This window comes from Fragaria vesca, linkage group LG1 (assembly GCF_000184155.1).
Source record: "Fragaria vesca subsp. vesca linkage group LG1, FraVesHawaii_1.0, whole genome shotgun sequence".
NCBI classification, from domain to species: domain Eukaryota; kingdom Viridiplantae; phylum Streptophyta; class Magnoliopsida; order Rosales; family Rosaceae; genus Fragaria; species Fragaria vesca.
Genome location: NC_020491.1, coordinates 7,506,027 through 7,528,546, shown reverse-complemented (window position 1 = coordinate 7,528,546; position 22,520 = coordinate 7,506,027). Strand labels below are relative to the sequence as shown.

General features: G+C 39.8%; 3 protein-coding genes across 3 annotated transcripts in view; 2 read left to right on the top strand and 1 right to left on the bottom strand.

Moving 5' to 3' along the window:
- Nucleotides 1–1,998, top strand: part of LOC101301912 (putative F-box/FBD/LRR-repeat protein At3g56780-like) — a 3,585-nt gene extending 1,587 nt beyond the window's left edge. The window contains exons 2-3 of the mRNA XM_004288976.1: nt 533–1,257; nt 1,690–1,998. Of these exons, the coding sequence (XP_004289024.1) occupies nt 533–1,257; nt 1,690–1,998 (1,034 nt within the window). The remainder of the gene's footprint in view (nt 1–532; nt 1,258–1,689) is intronic.
- Nucleotides 1,999–6,844: 4,846 nt separating this feature from the next.
- On the bottom strand, nt 6,845–9,649 carry LOC101290801. The gene is made up of 3 exons (XM_004287652.1): nt 9,201–9,649; nt 7,651–7,785; nt 6,845–7,431 (listed from the first exon to the last, which is right to left on the bottom strand). Exons 1-3 carry the CDS (start codon nt 9,622–9,624, stop codon nt 7,292–7,294), a joined length of 699 nt encoding a protein of 232 aa, XP_004287700.1. The 5' UTR covers nt 9,625–9,649; the 3' UTR covers nt 6,845–7,291.
- A 755-nt stretch (nt 9,650–10,404) lies between these two features.
- Nucleotides 10,405–12,500, top strand: LOC101315271 (N-acylphosphatidylethanolamine synthase-like). Its single transcript, XM_004287651.1, has 4 exons — nt 10,405–10,821; nt 10,913–10,998; nt 11,251–11,388; nt 11,880–12,500. Exons 1-4 carry the CDS (start codon nt 10,482–10,484, stop codon nt 12,177–12,179), a joined length of 864 nt encoding a protein of 287 aa, XP_004287699.1. The 5' UTR covers nt 10,405–10,481; the 3' UTR covers nt 12,180–12,500.
- Nucleotides 12,501–22,520: the final 10,020 nt, after the last annotated feature.

Below are 22,520 nucleotides of genomic sequence, written 5' to 3'. Positions count from 1 at the left end.
CCGCCAAATTCCAGTTTTCCGGCCAGATCACCCAAAACTTCAAACTTGGGTGATCTGGCCGGAAAACTGGAATTCGGCGGACTCGCCGGGGATGGAAAGTGATGGGGGAAGCTGCTGGAGTCGGCTGGGGTGGAGGCGCGCCCTCGCGTGGCGCCGTATGGTGGCGAACGGACGAAAATCCGCACCGTAAAACGATGCGGACGTCCGTAGCAAAGACGGACTATATATATATATATATATGTAAATTATGATCTATGATTTCCACTAATACGATTGGTGGGTGTTTCTTGGAACTTGTAGGGTTTAAGGTTTCACTTTCATTTCAGATTAGTGAAGCTGCAACAAATGGCTTCTACTTCCGTTCAACGTAGGATGAAAGATAGGATCAGTGAGTTACCAGATTCACTTCTTTATCACATCCTGTCCTTTATGCCAACAAAGTATGCTGTACGCACCAGCATGTTGTCTCAAAGATGGAAGAGAGTCTAGGCCTCTGTTCCCGTTCTAGATCTTGCTAATTATCATTTTTCAGACTCCAAAAGCTTTGAGTTGTTTGTTAGGCGTGTACTTTACTTTCGCAACTCACCACGTATTCAAAAGTTCAAACTGGATTGCAAGAGTTTGCCTGATGTTGAGATTGATAGTTGGGTTCGCACTGCCATCATGCATAATCTTGTTGAACTCGATCTTTGTGTAACAAATCTATCAGGTGTCGACGAGAATTATGAGTTGCCTAAAAGCCTTTTCAAGTGCAAAACACTTGTTGTTTTGAAGTTAAGGTCTCATATTATCATCAATACTCCTGATGATTCATGGTGTTTGCCGCGTCTCAAAGTTCTATTTATAGAAACTGATCCTGTTAATAACCTGATGGAAAAGCTTCTGGATGGCTGCCCTGCACTTGAAGTGTTGGCTGTAACTGGACATGTGCGGGTAGAAGATTTAGATTTCAACATCTCTGCGCTTGAACTTAAGAAGTTAACAATCCATCTTGTCACAAGATATAGGTTGGATGAGTATGTTGGTCTCCTTAATCTTAATGTTTCTGTTAGAGCTCCAAAGCTCGAATACTTTCATCTCCAGCAGAGTGTGTTGTCAAGCTTTGTTTTGGAGAATTCAAAGTCTTTAGTCAAAGCCACTATTGATCTCACACACCACGGAGCAGCTAAACATCCTACATTTGCTAGCCGTGCGACCGCGCTTTTGGCACAGATTTGTCATGTCAAGTCTTTGTCCCTTTCATCACATAATTTGGATGTAAGTATTCATATACTTGATATACTTGGTTTATTGTTTCTTATTCATAATTAAAGTTGATTGTAGCTTATATAAGAAGAACTGAAATCTCACTGGTTTAATTTATTTAGTTTATGTGGTTTTTGGAAATTTTATGTTTTGAAAGAGTATATAGCCCAATATTGCAATTTTTCCTTGAGTTCTATTTGATGAATAATCTATGTTTCATGAAGGAGATTTGTGATCTGCCTATTTTCGGTAATTTAAACCAATTGAAGCTGCATCTTCATCGTTGCTGTTCTTGGTGGTTAGAGTTGCTGAAGAGATCACCAAATCTAGAATCTCTCGTAATAGAACACGTCGTAAGATATAGTTGAACTCGTTATACAGCGTACCCATTTAATTTGTACCTGTTAAAGATTTTCATTTTATGCCTTCTGTATAATCTTTCAGGGACACAATTGTCGTGGACCAGTATATTTTGTTAAACACGTAAAGCCACTTTGGCATCCTCCCGAGTTGGTCCCGAATTGTCTATTGTCACACGTCAAGACTATCTGTATCATAGGATTCGGGGGAAAGGACGATGAGTTTAAAATTGCAAAATATCTGTTGAAGAATGGTGAAGTTTTGAATAGCATGAAAATTTATACAGATGGTGATTTGTGTGCAAAGAAGTTGGAGAAACTTTCAATGTTTGAAAGGGGTTCCAAGACATGTAAAGTTGATATATGGCAACGATTCCGGAATAAAAAAAACTGAAGGCACATAATCTGCAGGCCAAGTTTCTTAAGTCTTGTGGAGTTGTGGCACTATATTTGAGACCCCATTGAAATCCAGAAAGCTTCAAAGTTAAATGGCTCACCCCATCATGATAGAGATTCAACTCATGGCTTCCGAACACATCCATTAAAAAGCTTCAGCAGGAGAATCAACCTGAGCAGCCTTCTACGCCTGTTAAACTTTTTGAACAGTGGGGAACGCAGTCAGAGCATACACCTATCAGGTTATCCTCGTAACTGTTTATAAAACCTGGAAAATTATTACATTATCTAATTATCATATGCATGGAAGGTCCTTAACATAATTCCCAAAGTCATTGTTGTCAACTATGAACTGTTAGTGGTTATGTCATCTTTATGTTTTAAAAAAGATGGTTCCATTGTGAAAACTGTCTCCAGTCAATAACTGAGTCACTGTGTTATTGATCTAATTGGTTGGACTCTTGGGAGAACCATGTTGTATTGGTATAAATGCTTTGTTTCAGTACCTGAACTCTTATATCTTGAATTTCATTTTGATAAAACAACATAGTTTCTGACATTTGTCAAATTCATATCTTTTTGTTAGAGGCTGGCCTGGCTCCAAATAAAGTTAGAGGCTTTGGTCTGTTTTATGGTCCTGATTTCACTGAGGACTTTCTTAACAAGTTTCAGCTCAAGGTAATGTCAATGTTTGGAGTTTTGTCTGCTTTTCTTGTGTTTCTGATCATAGGCAGTGCTAACAGTTTTGAAATGTATGTTATGGTGGGAAACTATGTCGACTATTAATGATATTTAACTGTAGATTTTCAGGTTTTTATTTCATCATGTTCACGTTAGATCTTGCACACGATTGATACTGCAACATGACTGCTAATCAAGGCATGGGTTGAGGAGATACTGCATATATAGGGAATACACTTTGAAATGCCTTTATTTTTGGTCCTTAGGAAATGCTAAAGACGTGGATGAGGATGGTAAAGATCAAGAGACAAATTTATAGGAAATGCTCCTATTGCGTCTATTATAAATGGGCATGTGTTTTGAATTATTGAAGGTTGGTGGCTGGTGGGTCAAAGCCTTATTGTTTGTTTCTATTCTCTGAGGACGTTTCGAAGCAGGCGCAGAGAGGAACAGAGAAAGTGGAAGAAATGGCTGGAAGATTTGAGCTTGGTGATGTGAAACAGCTCAAAGAAGAAGCTGTGGAGATTAAGCCCTCTAGTCATGATCTGCCCAGCATTAAGAGAAACAGGTACTTTGCCTCATTTTGTGATATCTGTTACAAATTTACAAGCTTTTGTGGTTGCATAAGCTTGAAAGCTTGAAGGAGAAAGCAAGAAAATAAAGAGAGAAATGACTTGTATTGTTGTAGAAAGGCCCTGATACATGTACGAAAATAAGAACAGCAGCTATATATACCAAGTACTAGAGCACCACATGGTGTGTAATTATACTTATACCCTTAACAAAGCTCAATTTGTGAAGATAGAGAAAATTGTTTATTCCAGGTGTTTGTGTGTGTGGTATTTTGCTGCTTAATTATGTTATGTTGTCTTGATTCAGGGTCTTCTTGAAGTGAAAGAGAATTTTGCAAAAAGATTTGGGGAGAGAACCAAATAAGGGTGAACTAGCTGAGGCAACAAATATAATTGTAGTTCAAGTGAAAAAGCACTTGGAGGTTCGTCAAGCCGCAAGAAACAAACTCATCAAGGTATGTAATGCGCCTAGATTGCTTAAGTAGTCGCTTTAGTAATTCAGAAATTGTGGCGTCAAATGTGAATGAACAGAAATTTAAATGGTGATTGTTTCTAACTTATTGCAGCACAATCTCCGACTTGTGTTATTTGTCATTAACCAAGTACTTTCAAGTTTCAAGACTTTGCAAATGGTCCAAAATTTCAAGACCTTTGCCAGGCTGGAGTGAAGGGACTTATCACAGCAATTGATCACTTTGAACCACAAAGAAGATTCCGGCTTTCCACATGTGATCTTTTATTGATCAGGCACGCTACGCTCCATGACACTCTAAAGCTTTACTCGTGTCACCTTTGGCCTTGAATCGGTAAGATTTCTTGCTCCCTAAGTCCCTAAGATAGGTTATTTGTTCACAGTAGCATGGTGGTTGATATGACATGAGTCCCTTTATAATAATTGTAATGAGAAATATGTATTAACATGCACCTGGCTTTTTAATTCAGGTTAGAGCCGAAATCCAGAAAGCCAAGCTTGAAATGTTGGTTCAGCTTAAAAGAATGCAAACAGAAGATGAGATAATTGAAAAGGTTGGAATTTCCACTGAGAGGTATCATGAAGTAATGAGGGCCTCAAAGCCTGTCTTCTCTCTTAATTCAAGGCACAGAGACACAAGAAGAATTTATAAACGATATTGCTGAACAAGGGCGACAGAACATTAGGGGAGATAGCTGGAAATTTAAACATTTTAAGAGAAATGGTTCGCAAGCATGAAGTTAAGGCCCTCATGAAGCTCAAGCATCCAGCTCGAGTAGACTATCTTGGCAGAAACATAGTCTAAACTCTAAAGAATCGGCACTGTACAATACGCTCACTCTCGGTTCTCTAAAGTTTTCCTTCTTTGGTTTTATCTCTACTCCCCATCTCAATGATCCTGCATACTACTCCCCTTGTCTGATTTCTATATTCTATACATGAGATGTTTTATTTTTACAATGTTGTTGCTTTCACTTATGTATCACAGTAGAAATGGTTGAAATGCAATACTGAAATTTTTACAACCCGACGCTAAAACATCTCGCCTTAGCACCCTTTTTACTTTTCAGGCTCTCCGGAGTTTTTGTCTTTTACTTTTCCGGGCTCTCGGGAGCTTGCACATTTACCTTTCAAGCTTGCCGGAGCTTTGCGTTCTCGTTTACTTTCGTTTAGTTGCTCTGCTTGCCTTTACGGCAAGTACCGATTGCTGGCGCATAGAACTACTTTAAATCCTCGTCCGCAAGGTGACACCAGAATTTTACTTTCGTTTTGATAGAAGCACATGTTACGCGCACTACAACAACAACAACTACTATTTTCCGTGTCCGCACGGTGACACGCCAGTAATTTTTCCTAGACTCGGCACATCGTACTATCTTCCCCTGCTGGAAAACGTGGCCAAAACAATAAAAACACCGCCAAAATCCCTCTAAACTTGAAAAATCTGTGTTCCTGAGCCATTAACGTACGAATCACATCTAAAGCCTTTCTCATGATGCTTGACTACATCAAGTCAGATATTGGGTACCAGAGTACATTTGAGTATACTAATACTGATTCAGTTAATGCAGACATACATGTGCAAAGGTTTCAGGTAACCTAATCAATAATTTCCCAGCCCCAGGTCATGACAGGAGTCTACCTTTTCTATATTTGAAAATGTAATCAAATTGGCCGCATACCTTCCTGAGTCATGAATGCTGAAAGGCAAACAAGTGCATTTACACAAGTTGGAAAACAAGTGCAAAACCAAGTCATGAATGCTGAAATGCAAACTCCAACCGAGATTGCTTCTAAACACAGGGAAACAAAAGCGCAAATGAAGTGTATACATCCTGGTCATTGACATCACCACAAAGAGGACACTAAACCCAACCAAACTAAAAGCATTGTCGATTCTACCAGCCAAACCAATACAAAACTGACCAACACAAACAAATAAGCCCGAAACAAAAGGAGCCACTGCACGGTCACACCAAAGTCCCAAATACACATTACTGGAACCTTGTAAACTACACTGAAGATCACCAATCAAACACAAAGATCTAGATCGTTGGATTTGTATGGAGGGAGGATTTTGAAGAGTGATTTCGAGCCGGGGTTTTATGTGAATCACTTTGTGAAGGACTTGGGGATTTGTTTGAAGGAGTGCCAGAACATGGGGCTGGCTCTGCCGGGTTTGGCATTGGCTCAGCAGCTTTACTTGTCCCTCAAGGCTCATGGTGAAGGCAATTTGGGCACCCAAGCACTCATTGTGGCTCTGGAGTTCCTCAACAATGTGTCACTCGATGAACAAGCTGGTTCGACAAAGTAATAAGACGAGAGTTGATGTGAGTTGGTGTTCATGAATGTTCATAGTTTCAAGTAGTGTTTCGAGTCAAAAATGGTTATACAAATTAAGCAGATCAGCAAACGTAAAATTTTGTCGTAAAAGTTAAATAACTTAGTTTTCAGTTCAACCCAGGGACTTACTGCCATCGATTTCACGTACATCCCCACAATTGTATGGTTCCATCTCGTTTTTATAGGATGCCAATTCATCCCAGTGACCTTTCAACTTTGTATAATATGCTGCAAGAAGTAAAATTGTCTTGTGTGTGTGCAAAGCAATGTTCCTATGAATTTGAAAGATGCAGGGTGCATTGCTTTGTGATTGAAAATCTATCTTGTACATCATTTCAAGAGAGTTGCATGCATGTGGATCATGATAGTATCATATGATTGCATCTTTTCTACTAGTATTCAGATGACTGCTTCAATATTGGTGAAGGCTTCTGGATTGTTCCATTAATGGCTGCTTCAATGGTGAAGGCTTATTGATCCTGTTCCACTAATATGAAGCCAGTTTTGTTCTTTGCTGCACTAAGAGCACTACTCATGGAAAACGATCCAATAATTTATCATTCCGGGTGAATTGATACGAGGCCGATCATTTGTCCCTTCAATAGAGCTGCGGTTTCTTTTGAGATCTCGATAAGGTTGAGCAAAGAGGCGATCGGGAAAAGAAACGTTCAGCTAGGGAAGAACGTACATCTCTGACAAAACAATACGTACATTACGTCTTGTTGCTTGGAGAGCAAGACTGAATCCTATAGTCATTTGAGAATAGAAAAATAATTGAAAAGAAAGATGCCAGATTCTACTAATCCTATCAAATAAAGGAATCCTATTCCATTAGTGAAAGGATTCACCTACACTTTTTGAAGGGTCTCATTACAAAACCGTACTGTTTGCTTGTTTTCCATCATCAATAAAATACATGTCTACTACTGCTCAAATCGGCACAGTGATTGGGTATCCGGCTGGGGCGTATCAAGTTGCCACCGAGGAAGAAAGTTATTAAAAACGGCAACTAACAGGAACTGAAACACATACAAAGCAGATCAGCAAATGTAAAATTTCTTTGTAAAAGTTACTTTCAAGCACCACATCCTACAGTCAAAAGCCTAGAAGCTGCTTATACTCCAAAGATCTGGTATTAGATACCAGATATTTAGGAAGAAAAAGTGGGGGAAAGATCCAACATATCAAAGTAACTTGTGTTATTACATCGAGCTTATTTCAGTTCAGTGCATGCCACGTAGAATTCCATGAAAGTAGCCACCAGTCATTATGAGCGAAACAAGAGATACAACACCGGCTGGAAATATCTTCCCTGACCTCTTGAAACGAGAGCCCATCACAACCAGAAGGGCAGCAGACAGCCCTGAAGTAGGACAAAGTGAAAACCATTAATATTGAACAGAATAAAAAAATAGAACTGCACATGCACCTAATATGAGCCAAAACAATGTTGGAGAACATTTCAGAGAATAACTAGAGCAGCTTCTGTCCATAAAGTACAAGAAATCCTCTCAATTAAACTAGCAATTAGCAGTGTAGTACTAAAATATGTAACAATCGAGCATATCAGATGATTACTTACCAAGCCCAAGGGATGATGCAAAAACTGTTCTTTTAGGAAGCTCAGTGTAAACAAGAAAGAGTAACGAAGCTGATATTCCTCCTGCCAACAGTGACTTGTTGCTGCCACTCTTCAGAAAGCCCATAACACCACCCACTGTCAACAAACTTAACTGTGAGAGTCCAAACAATCAGTGCCATAGACTAAAGATTAACACCAAAAACAGAAAAGTGACCTATTGAAGGACTTGAAAAAATGCATAACTGGACAAGATAGACTGATATGTCTGTAACTCTGTATTGATCATTGCTGTCCAAAAGATCAGAATTCATTCCAGAAATTTGTTCATCCAGACTACAGTCTTGGAACACGAGATGCAAATTGGAGAACTGAATCTAAACAGATAAACATTTAACCATGTAGACCTCCTTTTAGAAGAAACCTTTTTCAAGTAGGTAAGACCCATAAAGTATTTACAACTTGGTGACATTCTTGAGGAATAAGGATACTCGAGTGAGAAAACTTTCCATCTGAAAGATAATTCCTAGAACAACGGATATTTACAGTTGCTTTTGTTTAGTACATGGTACTTAAATAGCTTGCAAAAATAAAAACACTGCCAAAATCCCTCTAAACCTTGAAAAATCCGTGTTCCTAGAGCCATTAACGTATGAATCACATCTAAAGCCTTTCTTATGATGCTTGAATACATCAAGTCAGATTTTGGCTACCAGAGTACATTTGAGTATACTAATACTGATTCAGTTATTGCAGACATATGTATGCAAAGGTTTTCAGGTAACCTAATCAATAATTTCTCAACCCCAGGTCATGACAGGAGTCAACCTTTTCTATATTTGAAAACAAAATCAAATTGGCCGCATACGTTCCTGAAGCCAGAATAACTAGTGCAAATTTAAGTCATGAATGTTGAAATATTAATAGTTTAGACAGTAAGTTCAGTAGCATTCAGGTTGGCAACTGCTCATTCTGATGGGATGTATCAGTTACTATTTACACAAGTTGGAAAACAAGTGCACAACCAAGTCATGAATGCTGAAATGCAAACTCCAACCTAGCTTGCTTCTAAACACAGGGAAACAAGAGCGCAAATGAAGTGTATACATCCTGGTCATTGACATCACCACAAAGAGGACACTAAACCCAACCAAACTAAAAGCATTGTCGATTCTACCAGCCAAGCCAATACAAAACTGACCAACACAAACAAATAAACCCGAAACAAAAGGAGCCACTGACTGAAGATCACCAATCAAACACAAAGGTCTCAACTTCCTCGGCACTAGTAACCAGTTCTACACTTTAGGCCCAGAACATACTCACCATCCAAGTATTTCACTAATACCTAACACATTCGATATCTTCGCAATCTAATACAAGGTGACTAACCTCACAAAGCTAATGCAATAAGATACTTCTCCAAGCCGAAAGTTAATGCAACTCAAACAAGCTAATTATCAACAATTGAAATCTTTGAAGTCTAACACCAGATGAAAACTTTACGCAATTCGAAAATGCTAAAATTGAAGCAAAGCTAGGGTTTAGTTTACCTCCAACAAGCACAGCATAAGCTAGGGTTAGCTTCTGAGACATCGACATCCCTTTTTTCTCGCTGCTATCCTCACCTCCCTCCTCGCCTCTACCGCTACTGTTATCACCTCCTCCTCCACCACCTCCGCCGCCGCCTCTCCCGCCAAATTCGCCTCCGTCGCCGCCGCCGATATCGGGCTCGATCACGATACCCTTGGTCCCGGAATCAACGGTGAATAAGCTGTGAGCTGTAGGATCGGAGACCACTCCAAGCTTCAAGCTGCGAGCTTGATTAAAGGAAGGCCCGAATCGCAGACGCGGAGCTCCGGCGCCGCTTAGAGAAAGAGAAGTGGAGGTTCGGGGGCTTAGGCGGTTGGGGAGAATTCCGGTTTGGGATCGGTGGAGGAGAATGGAGGACTGAGAAGAAACGCACAACTCTGCCATGTGAGAAATGTGAATATGTCACTCTGCAGCTTCTATCGGTTTTATCATTTACTAAGGTAAACTATTTACCATATGCTACAGATTTCTACTCCACTTAAAATCTTTATTTGATAAACAACGCTTCCGCACTGTCTATAATGAAAAACAATCATAAAGTGTGGAAAGACATTACATATGTCAAGCGAATAACATAAATGTGGTAAGTTATAGTTGTAGATTAGCGATGAAAAACCAAATGTTTAAGACATTAAATTTTTTATAAAGGTAACAAAACCTCAACCGAAACGTGCATAGAACGATCTGAATGCATCTAAAAGAAACTTAACTATATAAATGTCGAAAAACATCAAACTACATTGTATATGTTGTCGTCTGAGTAGTATAAAGAGATTGGGCCAACTCTAACCGTAGTAACAAAACAACAATTAAGGCGTGTATAGAGCGATGTGAGTACATCTAGAATGAAAAGTAACCATGATAATGTCAAAAGACATCAAACCGCACTGCATCCATCAAGCGGACAACAAAAACATGGTAAATTGTAGTTATAACATAACAAAAAACCAAAAACTTCTGACACTAAATTTCTGATAAGAATAACAAAACCACAACCGAGACGTGCTGAATGCATCTAAAATGAAAACTTACTGTATGAACGTCGAAAGACATCGAACTGCGTAGTATAAAGACATTGGGCCTACAGTTAAAATAACACACGTCCAAGCCCATAACCGAGTCTCTTAACTGTTCCAGTGTGTCAGAGAACTCTCTAGTACCTCCATTGAAACCAAAACTAAGCTCAGCTTCCACATGTAAAATCAAATCACCAAAATTCAATTTCTAGGGTTCAGTCCAGCATGGCGCGAAGAATAATGGAATGGGCGGGTCGACCCGACTACATGGGCGGCATTCCAAGAAAGATAGTGATCGGAGTCGTCGGAACCTTCGCGAAAACCTGGGTCAACCTTCTCAACTCCACCACCGTTCACAATGCCGATACGCTTCTCAACCTCGTCCGCTCTCGCCCTAAGGGCCTCCCTCTCATCACCGTCAGCAACCACATGTCGACTCTGGACGACCCTCTTCTGTGGGGCATCAAGGGCTTTCCGATTTGTGATGCCAATTTGACGCGGTGGGTTTTGGCCGCCGAAGATATCTGCTTTAAAAGCTCGCCGCTTTCGTACTTTTTCCGGCTAGGTAGGTGGGTGTGATTTGAGGTAGTGATTTTTGGGATGTGGGTGTGTTTGTGTTGTGGGATTTGGGTGTGATTTGGTGGTTTTGTATGCAGGGAAGTGTATACCGATTACGAGAGGCGATGGGATCTATCAGGAGCATATGAATGAAGCTCTTGAGAGATTGAGTGAAGGAGATTGGGTAAGCCAGTTTGATCTCTTAGTGTTGATTGTTGTTGTGGTAGTTTGTAGTGTTATTTAGAATGTCATTGTGGTTTGTTTTATCGTATATAGGAGACATTGCATAGCTAATACTTATCCGAAACCGTGTGAAGTGTGGATTCCTCGGTTGAAGTTTGCATTTTGTAGTATGTGAAACTGCAATTCTACTTAGGAATGATGCAAGGGCTTTTATATTGTTTCGAGTTCAAACTTTTGATTTTCTGAATGGCAGTTGCACACTTTCCCTGAAGGGAAGGTGTACCAGGAAGATGCACCTATAAGAAGATTGAAATGGGGGACTGCTAGTCTCATTGCTCGCGCTCCAGTAACCCCAATAGTTTTGCCAATTGTACATAGAGGGTTCGACAAGGTAATATTTATTTTTAAACTCTTTTCCTTCTGCCGGGCAATTATTCAGATCAATTTGATGCATGTTAATCAGGAGTCAAAGTACACGGTTAGTTCATGTTGGCCAACTGCTCAAGATGCAATTTTTGGATGCCCTTCTCATCTAAGAATGTGTTATTGTGCTTAATTGTCTGCTAAGAGCAAGGTGTTAGGTTTCACTGGGAAGTGTTGCTTGTATCCTTCTAATACTGGTTTATTCATTCCATTTCATAAAGAATAATTTTATGTCGTAGTAATATCCTCATCATTCATATGTACTTTTTCTTTACGTTGACATGTCTAGCCTTTCAAAGTGTTGCAGAATTATATAGACAAAGGGCTTCAAATGGCAGAGCATTACCCAACTATATGCATCATCTCTTCTGAATGCATTGTCTAACGTCACAAGGATGTGATGAATCTTCTGTGTTCCTTTTGTTCAACTTGTCTTACTATTTCTCATTACATTTTCAGGTGATGCCTGATAAATCTTCCCGTGGTAAAAGGCCTCCCTTTCCATTGCTTAATAAGGAAATCAAGATATTTATTGGTGAGCCGATGAAATTTGACATTCCTAAAATGAAGCAGGTGGCTATCTCTATGTCTCCTAAAACGTCACATCCTTCTTTGGGATGGCCAAGCCTTTGCCCAGGTGGTTTGGATGAGGCAGCACAAAGATGCCTGTACAGTGCAATATCAGAGAAAATTCAAAATGCCTTGGAGAGATTACGAATTTTTGGTACAAGTTATAAAAAAGATCGAAATGCATGCTAGTTTAAGATCTGTTGCATATGCATATTGTGTCAAACAGAGAGAAGCGTGTTCTGATCATCTTGACTATGGTATACAGGTGAACAAGGAATGCCACTCTTCTCTAGTGGATTCAATCAGTTCCATGTTCAGTTTTAAGGAACAGAAAATTCATACGGCTCCCCCCTTTTTTTTTTGGAACTAGGGTATCCATTCAATGGCATTACAGATGAAATGAGATTTGTTTTTTGACTGTTTAGAATTCATATAGAGGGGTGCTATCAATATTGTTTATTTTGTAGTTGAATGCATTCAGATTCTTCTTCCATTGAGTTAGATAGGAGCATTCGGAAATTTGTTGTATTAGGTGTAAAATGAGCACATTTACAATGAGGGCTCATTGTCATTTTGTTCTTTCTTGGTACCAACTAGATTAGTGATTGTGAGGAGGCAATCTCACGTACGCGTTTTCTGGTGGTGGATAAGTAATGAAATTATTTATTTGATTAAAAAAAAAAATTACATCGTAGAATCAATGTGGCAAATTCTCCGGCCATCTTTATACCCGTGAGAAATAAAACATGATTTTTTTTTTTACCTGTATCAAGTGTTCTTTTACAATTTTTTATTTTAGATTAAATTCAGTGATTCCTCATATGCATGTTTCCTCTACGTCAATCCGACAAACAAGAATTAATTTTCCTCTCAAAAACAACAAGACTCGAACTCGCACAATTTGGGCTCGACGAGGGAACAAGCCTGTGTCCCGGCGAAATCAACTTTGCAGAACAGAAATAACACCTTCGGTTCATCAGAAACCTGCGTGAAATGGGTAAACAAAAATGTCATTTACAATGAGGGATCACTGTCATCATCTTGACTAATGATATACATGTAATAAACAAAAATGCCATCTCTTTTCTCGTCACTTCAATTAGTCAGTTCCAACTCCAGTTTTAAGGAACATAAAACTCTTCCGGCTCCTTTCAATGGCATAACGAAGAAAATGAGATTTATAGTTGATTTGTATGACTAGCATTGAGAATTCTTTTGGAGGGTGTCAGCAACATTATTTTCTTTTTTTTGTGGTCAAATACATCCACATTATTCTTCTACCGAGTACCGAGTGAAACGTTAATGTACTAGAAGGACTTAAGTGATATAATTTATTACAAAATAAATGCTTATTTATAACTCCATTTATTGCGATTGTTTTTAACAATGTGATCGTAAATTACGTTTCACCAAAATTACTACATATAGTGATTGTTGTTGCGTATACTACATATCATAGAAACAGAAGCATAAGATAGATTACATTGTCTAGCAAATAGCCATGGAGTCAAGGGTATTTGGTTTCCTTGTAGCATTATTCTTGGTATTCTCGACATCAAAATTGATTCGTTTTGGTAATGCAGAAGATCCTCAGACATTTGCCCCAACCTGTTATAACACGTTCGATACTGACGTGAAATGCGATAAAGGATTCTTGGGCTATAAATCTGAGAAAGCTAAACAGTATTGTATGTTAGTGTGCAACAAAAGAGGTCATGACATCAGCATGTGCATACAAGAAATGTCTCTGCTGGGACCACGCGATGATGGGAGGTGTAAATGTTACGGCCCATGCGCTCCTTGATAATCTATATATATGGTCAAGTTTATTGTCGTTAATATATAATACAAATAAAGAAATATTTTCCTTTCAAAAGAGAAATATTTGCATGACTATATTTTCAGTCTGCATGTTTTATAAGAAATATAAATTGTATTAATAATTGTGTTATAGATGACTAATTAGACCATGAATGGAAAACATAGTACTTTATTTATGGCTCCACATGAGCATTATTTTTTTGATATGTCACCAAAATTGTAAAGCAATAGTAGCCGGTAGTGTACTCTTTGTTAAATGGTGCATGTTAGAAAACATATGTCATACGAAGTCGTAATCAGAAATATATATATCTTTTGGCAAGTCATAGGGTAAAATTAAATATATGCATATGATCCTAAAAAAAACATATCATGGCATCAAATGTTCAACTTCATTCTTGTACCTGAAGAGAATTTTAGAATTGTGAAGTTATTGTCGTTGACAACCATGGTGGCTGAGAAGCGAGGACCATGATCTTTGCCTTGTTTCACATGAGTGTATTCACAATATTTTTGAAAGCAAAACTATCATGTTGCGCGTTGAGAGAGAGAGAGAGAGAGAGAGAGAGAGAGAGAGAGAGAGAGAGAGAGAGAGAGAGAGAGAGAGAGAGAGAGAGAGTGGCCTAACAAGTATTGAGAGCTATCGAGATACTCTCTCTAGATAAAACTTTTGTTAAAACTCCACTAGATCCTCGAGATAAAGTTTTGCCTTCTGTTTTTTGGGTGGATAAGTATTGTGTTGAAGATCTTTTTTTTTTTTTTTTGATCAAAAGGTCATACGATTCAATAATGAGCAAGCAGTACAAAAACAACGCAGCCCAGAGGGGTCGTCAGAAAGCATCGTTTCGCAGAATCCCCAATCCTACACTACCCAAAGCATAAACCAAGACGTTCCTAGTACACCTACCGTTTAGCTCTTAAGCACCTTTAATATACAAGTAAACTAGGTTTCGTAGAAAGAAATCAAGAATCTACGAACACTACCAGTCTACCTAGACCAAAACCAAATTAAACAGATTATATGAGAGGGACGCCAAACACATCCTCCTCACCCTTCTTAGCATGTGCCTCAATCATCAGCACTTCTATCTCTGGATCCTGAGTTGGTGCCTCCTTGAGCATCCCCACCTCAACAACCATACCCCTAGAAACCTCTTGCATCCCTACAGATGGGTTGCCTCCTGCTTCCCCTTCCAGATTCTTCTCGGTGACCAAAGGAATCGCCAAACCTACATAAACAAGCCCTTTAGCAGTAGTCTCCGAGAGGAAACTTTCTTGTGACTCTTCCATTTCTTGATCACAGGAGCGGGCTCTGTTCTAGGTTTGTTCTTGTTGCCATAAGGGCGACCTAACTTCTTCTTCTTCTTTGGGGATACAACCAAATGGCCTTGATGATGAACCAAAGCCACAGATCCTGTCTCAGCAATATTCAGAGATGGTTCAGGGAAATTGAGAAAGCGTTTACCTGTACGCTCCAACAAGTCCATAGCCTTACGCTTACTCCCAACAGTGCGTAACTTTTCCTGCCGCTTCACCACCATAGGGGCCGATGAACATACCACCGGCTCTACACCTCCACCACTACCTTTCATCGGTGATACCACTAAGTTAGAGCTGCCACTTGTGTCTACAGAGAGCAAAGAAGTTGTCTTAGATTTCACTGCATGGGCAGACCTCGAACCACCCTCAGAAACCCTAGGAACAAAAACCGGGTTTGAGAACAGAGAGAGATTGCCTAACTCCTCCGTCGGAGGGGCCTTGATAGCTGCTCTCTCAAGCTCCACCATTCAGTCACAGCCTATAGCATCATGCATGAATAGACCACACCTCTTACAAAAATCTTTCACCTTCTCAAAAGTGAAATCCAATTCCACCACAATCTCATCAGCCTCAAATTCAACCTCTTGCCAAACCCTAATACGGCGACAAACATCAAACTTCAACCGAATGCGCTGGATCTCCTCCTTCCGCTTCAAAGCTTGTGGATCAAACCGAATGACATGGCCAAGACCTATACCCACCATTCTCAAATTCGTAGGGTTTCTAAGAAGGTGCGGCAGTCCCTGAACATCCACCCACGTCTCAAGCAAATTGAGAGAGACAGCAGCAGGGTCTCCTCTCCCATCATACTCACCAAGGACAAGCATTGTGTTCCTATAGTGCCATGGACCACCATGGAGGATCTGATTACGAACCGAAACTCGATCAAAAATTGGAACACATAGCGATCCCCAGCATCGGAGACGGGCAACCCCTTCTTCACTCTCCAAATCGTGGAGATGGTACCTTTGAAGCCTGGAAACTTGTCCTTAGGGCCCAACAATCGACCTACCAGGTAAGAATGATCATCTTTGGTCGCCGCCCCCCTTTCAATTCCGATCTTGAGTCGGGAAGAGTTTGAGAGCAACAGATTGGATGACGCGGCTTGAAAAGCCGTCGACAAAGATGCAATAGCGGAAGCCATGGATCTGGGTTTTCGAAGGTTGAGGATGAAACCTTAGCAGAGCTTTTGAGAGCGGCTAGGTCGTAAAGTTTTTTTTTTTTTTTTCTCTGGAAGATCTTGTTAAAGCGTCTTATTCCTTACAAATATAAGGAGGTGAATTTCGAGGTCTTTTATCATCTGAGGCCTAAGACGGTCGTCTTGGACAAAGACCGGCTATGAGCACAAAGTAACAGACGTCTGTCTTCAACCTTTAAGCCTCCACATACAAATTATATTTTCTTGATTTTATTGTGACCATCTCTTTCATTGTGAAAAACTTTTGGATCTGAAGATATATAAAAGTGATTTCAAAAAAGATATATAAAAGTTGCTCAATTGCAAATACTATCTTTGGTAGTGTAACACAATTCTTGTAATTATTATTGTCTTCAATTCTTTAGTGCAGTATTATGTAGACCATTAAGTAAATGTTTAAGTTAACAAGTTTGAAACAGCCTAAAGTCTCTTCTCAAATTGTATACTTCTATGTAAGTGAACTGGGTGCATTCAGAGGCTTGTTGCGTTTAACTGATTCAGTTTGCAGCTCAGGGTGAAGTTTCATCGCTGCAATATCAACCACATTGTACAAGCAAAAATGAATAAATGAGAAATTCCTTGCTAATAATCAGTTAAATTAAAGATGGTTGATATGTTAAATACACATATGGCTATGCTTCTTGTACTAAGAGCATCAAGACTTGAATCTTCAAGACCAAAACGCACCTCAAAGATTTCCCTGCGATGTTGAGTCCATTGAGTACTTGAATTTTTGACCTAGTTATGATACACCTATTTGATAGAAAATCTAGCACCGACTATGATAAGAAATTCTACAAAAAGCAGACTAAGCTCTACCGACTATGATCAGAATCCTTGCTAGTTTAAATTCTGTTACAACTTACAAGTCAAGGAGAAACTTGATTTGATCATCTTGACTAATGATATACAAGTAAATGCCATCGCTTTTCTCGTGACTTCAATTAGTCAGTTCCAACTCTAGTTTTAAGGAACATAAATTCTTCCGGCTCCTTTCAGTGGCATGACGAAGAAAATGAGATTTATAGTTGATTTGTGTGACTAGCATTGAGAATTCATTTAGAGGGTGTAGCAAAATTATTATTATTATTTTTTTTTGTGGTCAAATATATCCACATTATTCTTCTACCGAGTACCGAGTGAAACGTTAATGTACTGGAAGGACTTAAGTGATATTTTTATTACAAAATAAATGCTTATTTATAACTCCATTTATTGCGATTGTTTTTAACAATGTGATAGTAAATTATGTTTCACCAAAATTCCTATAAATAGTGATTGTTGTTGCGTATACTACGTATCATAGAAAAAGAAGCATAAGAAGATACATTACATTGTCTAGCAAATAGCTATGGAGTCAACGGTATTTGGTTTCCTCATAGCATTATTCTTGGTCTTCTCGACATCAAAATTGATTTGTTTTGGTAATGCAGAAGATCCGCAGACATTTGCCCCAACCTGTTATAACACGTTCGATACTGGCGTGAAATGCGATAAAGGATTTTGGGGCTATAAATCTGAGAAAGCTAAACAATATTGTATGTCAGTGTGCAATAAAAGAGGTCATGACATCAGCATGTGCATACAAGAGATGTCTGTGCTGGGACCACGTGGTGATGGAAGGTGTAAATGCTATGGCCCATGCGCTCCTTGATAATCTATATATATGGTCAAGTTTATTGTCGTTAATATATAATACAAATAAAAAAATATTTTCCTATTCAAAAGAGAAATATTTGCATGACTATATTTTCAGTCGGCATGTTTTATGAGAAATATAAATTATATTAATAATTGTGTTATAGATGACGAATTGGACATTGAACCGAAAACATAGTACTTTATGGCTCCACATGAGTATTATTTTTTTTATATGTCATCAAAATTGTAAAACAATAGTAGCCTATAGTGTACACTTTGTTAAACGGTGCTTGTTAGAAGACATATGTCATAGGAAGTCGCAATACAAAAAAAAAATAATATATATATATATATATCTTTTGGTTAATCATAGGGTAAAATTAAATATATGCATATGATCCAAAAAAACATATCATGGCATCAAACTACATATAGATAATTTTGCATGAAAACTTTCGTCATCAAGGTGCTCAATTGCGGTACAACAAGAAGTGTCCATTATCTAGATGTAAAAGAAACATCATAATCTGCAGACATCAAAACCTCCATAGATTCCTAGAAACATACATAATAAAATTGTTGGAAATAAACTAGTAAAAAAACTAATTTAAAACCCTAGTGGCCCAAAAAAATAGGCTTAGCAAATTAGAAAAACTAGAAAAGTAACTTAGAAAGGGTCTAAGAACAAGTCACAGGCCCAAAACTTTACCAAGCCCCCAACATAGCCTAAATCTGCAAGAGGCATATCGCCTTCATCCCCGTTGGCACTCTCCGATCTGCAAACCTACCACCGCAGCCCAACTCGTTGCCTAGAGATGAGTGATTGTCTTCCTTCTCCAAACTCCAAGCCGATTGAAGAAGCAATAGGACCCAAAATCCCGGCAAAAAACCAAAAAAAAAAAAAAAAAAAACAAAGATCATAAAGATCTGATCCTGGTGCTGCTGCCATTGAGTCACCGTCACGGCCATAGGTGCGAGCCGACCTCGCAGCGCCAACCCCTGCAATGCCCGACCTCGTAGCCTTGACCTCGCAACGCCAATCCCGTCTGTGCTCGGATCTCGGGTACACCTAAGAAATTGTGAATGTAATATATTTCTGTATCTATCATCTTCAAATGTACAACAACTTTTATATACAAGGAGAATGTAGAGCTATTCTAGGAGAGCTATAAAAGTGTAATCAACTATCAACTAATTACACATAGTCACGATCTATGAGTTACTCCAATATGATTGCCAGAATAACTCCATAATCCATCAATTACTCTAGATTAACTGCTGGAATCATTCCATTGATACAAGAGATCATGTGCCTGATTTCTTCCTTTAATACTCCCCCTCAAGTTGGAGTGTGGATATCAATGACACTCAACTTGCTAAGATGTGCGTGGAAGGTAGGTGCACGTAACGGCTTAGTAAACATATCAGCTATTTGATTCCCAGTAGGTACATAAGCCGTTTTGAGTTCTCCTTTTTGAATTCTTTCCCGAACAGTATGACAATCCAACTCAATATGCTTTGTTCTCTCATGATAAACCGGATTCGCTGCTATGTGTAAAGCAGCTTGATTATCGCAGAATAATATTGTTGGTTGAGGATGAATCACGTGCAAGTCAGTCAACAAGTATCTAAGCCAAGAAAGCTCACAAGCAGATGCAGCCATCGAACGGTATTCAGCTTTAGCTGAAGATCTAGAAACAGTGACATGTTTCTTACTTTTCCATGAGATGAGTGATTGTCCAAGAAATATGCAAAAACCTGTCACAGAGCGACGTGTGAGTGGACATCTAGCCCAATCTGCATCGCAGTACCCAATCAAACAAAGTGAATTCTGTGATGAAAAGAATAACCCTTGGCCAGGAACAGATTTTAGATAATGGAGAAGACGAAAGGCTGCCTTATGATGATGTAACTTTGGTTCTTGCATGAATTGACTGAGTGTATTGACTGCATATGTGATATCTGGCCTGGTGATTGTCAAATAAATTAGTTTCCCAATCAAACGTCGAAATCTGGTTGGATCTTTGAGAGCATCACTTCCCTTTGTCGTTAATACCAAGTCAGGCTCCATAGGTACTGTTACAGGCTTCACTCCCAACAATCCGGCTTCCTCCAAAATGTCTAATGTGTATTTCCGTTGACATATTGTAATCCCTGCCTTGGAACGTGCGACTTCTATGCCCAAAAAATATTTCAAAGGTCCAAGGTCTTTAATTTTGAAACGGCTATGAAGGAATTGCTTGAGATTTAAAATGGCCTCTTCATTGTTTCCTGTGATAATCATGTCATCCACATAAAGCAACACCACAGTAATTGAATTGCCACAAACCTGAGTAAACAACGAATAGTCAGCACGAGACTGTTGGAAGCCAAATTCTTGAATAGAGGATGAGAACCTTTGAAACCAGCTGCGGGATGCTTGTTTAAGGCCGTATAAGGACTTGTGAAGTCGACAAACTAATTTCTCCCCCTGTTGACGATAACCTGGTGGTGGCATCATATACACCTCCTCAGTGAGGTCTCCATGTAAGAACGCATTTTGGACGTCCATCTGGTGTAAGGGCCAGTGCCGAACAGCAGCAACAGCCAACAAACAACGTACAGCAATCTATTTGGCCACCGGAGCAAAAGTGTCCTTGTAATCGATCCCTTCTCTCTGATTGAATCCCTTGGCAACAAGCCGCGCCTTGTATCGTTCAACTGTGCCGTCAGAATTGTACTTGATCTTGAAGACCCATTTACAGCCGATTGGACGCTGACCGTGAGGCAAAGGGACCAGTGACCATGTTCTATTGTCTTCAAGAGCCTGAATCTCATTATTCATCGTTGTAACCCATTGAGGATCATGGCTGGCCTGTTCATAAGAAGCTGGTTCCACTAATTGAGATATATTGTTAACAAATGATCGATAGCCAGTGGACAAAGCAGAATAAGAGATGTACCTCTGCAGGGGATAACGAGTGGCGGACGTGGTGGAGAGACCGACGGCTGGGCCAAGCAAAACGGCATGATTGATGTGGTAGTCATTGAGGTATGGTGGTGGGTGGCGGGTTCGATCAAATCGACGTAATACCTCAGGTGGTGGTGATGTCGGAGTGTCGGGGATAGGATTTTGGGTTTGCTCAACAGGCCAATTGGGCGAAGAGGATGGTGGTTCCGGTAAGGTGGCGGGTTCTGGATTGGTGGAGGCCGAGTTTGGAGATCGGCGGTGATGGGTTTGAGGAGGTCGAGAAGGAGTGATGGATGGTGATGGTGAGAGATCAGCGGTGACAGAAGCGGGGTCGAGTGGTGGAGGTTGGGTCGACGCCGGCGACGGGAGCCCATCGATGAGGGCTGAGATGTCTCCGGTGAGATTTTTTGGGTTCACAGAGGTTGGATCCAGCGGTGTGGCCGGTGGAGTGTGAGGCGTCGAGGAAGGCGGAGTGTGAGGCGCCTATGAGGGCGACGCCGGCGGTGGATGGATTCGGGGCGACGTCGACGATGGCTGGATGTGAGGGGGCACCGGCGACGAAGTAGGTTGGGTTGGTCGGGTGTCCTGATCAGTTGTCGCTGGTAAGGAGAGAGAAGGTGACACGACCCACCCCGAATTTCACCTTGAAACCCAGAGTAAGTCGTGCGGGGACCACCTCCAAGGAAAATTTACTGAAAAGATTAAGAAAATCTCCCTTGCAGATGGACAACCCTAACTCGAAAATTTCATATTACACTCTTAATTCAACACTTCCGAACCTCACATAATATACAATAATCTCAAAGTATTCAGAGCTACTAAACACAAGCGGAAGCAAAAAAACACGAGTAGGTTGAACATGTAACCTACTGGCGAAAACTGGCAGAAATGCGGGTGACTATGCCTCGTCTCCTACTAGATCCAACCCGAACTCTGCAGACTGGGCAATTTAAAACGAAGGACCCAGGGGAAAACATTTAATAACGTTAGAGTGAGTGGACAAAAATAAAATAATAAATAAAATATTTATGTTTCCCCAAATTAATTTCTAAGGAAAAATCGAATGCATGCCGCAAGCGATAAAACTTTTATCCCATAAAATATCGAGCCTCTCAGACTCTATAATATATGTATGTATTTACACTCGTCCATACTCCCTATATAAATTCATGGGTCTATATAGGGCTACTACGCTCGCGTCCAACGCTCACGTCACGCCTTAATGCGGTGCTACACTACGCCATTAAGGTAGACAGACGGGTGTATAAATATGTGTCCATACCTCCTATATGAATTAAACACTCAAATAGGGCTACTACGCTTACGTCCAATGCTCACGTCACACCATAATGCGGCTATATGCTACGCCATTAAGGTGGACAGACACATATGGCTAGCTAGCATTTTCTATACATACTCTCTCATAAATACATATTTATATCCACCGAAAATCCCATTTTCGGTATCTCTCCAAGAGAAATAAAAATCGTCAAAAATTAAAATGACGTCAAAATACTCCACGACATTAATTATTCAATCGTGAACTTTAGTCATGCATTTATTTAAAATAAACGTCCACTCACAAATTAGGCCTAAGCCT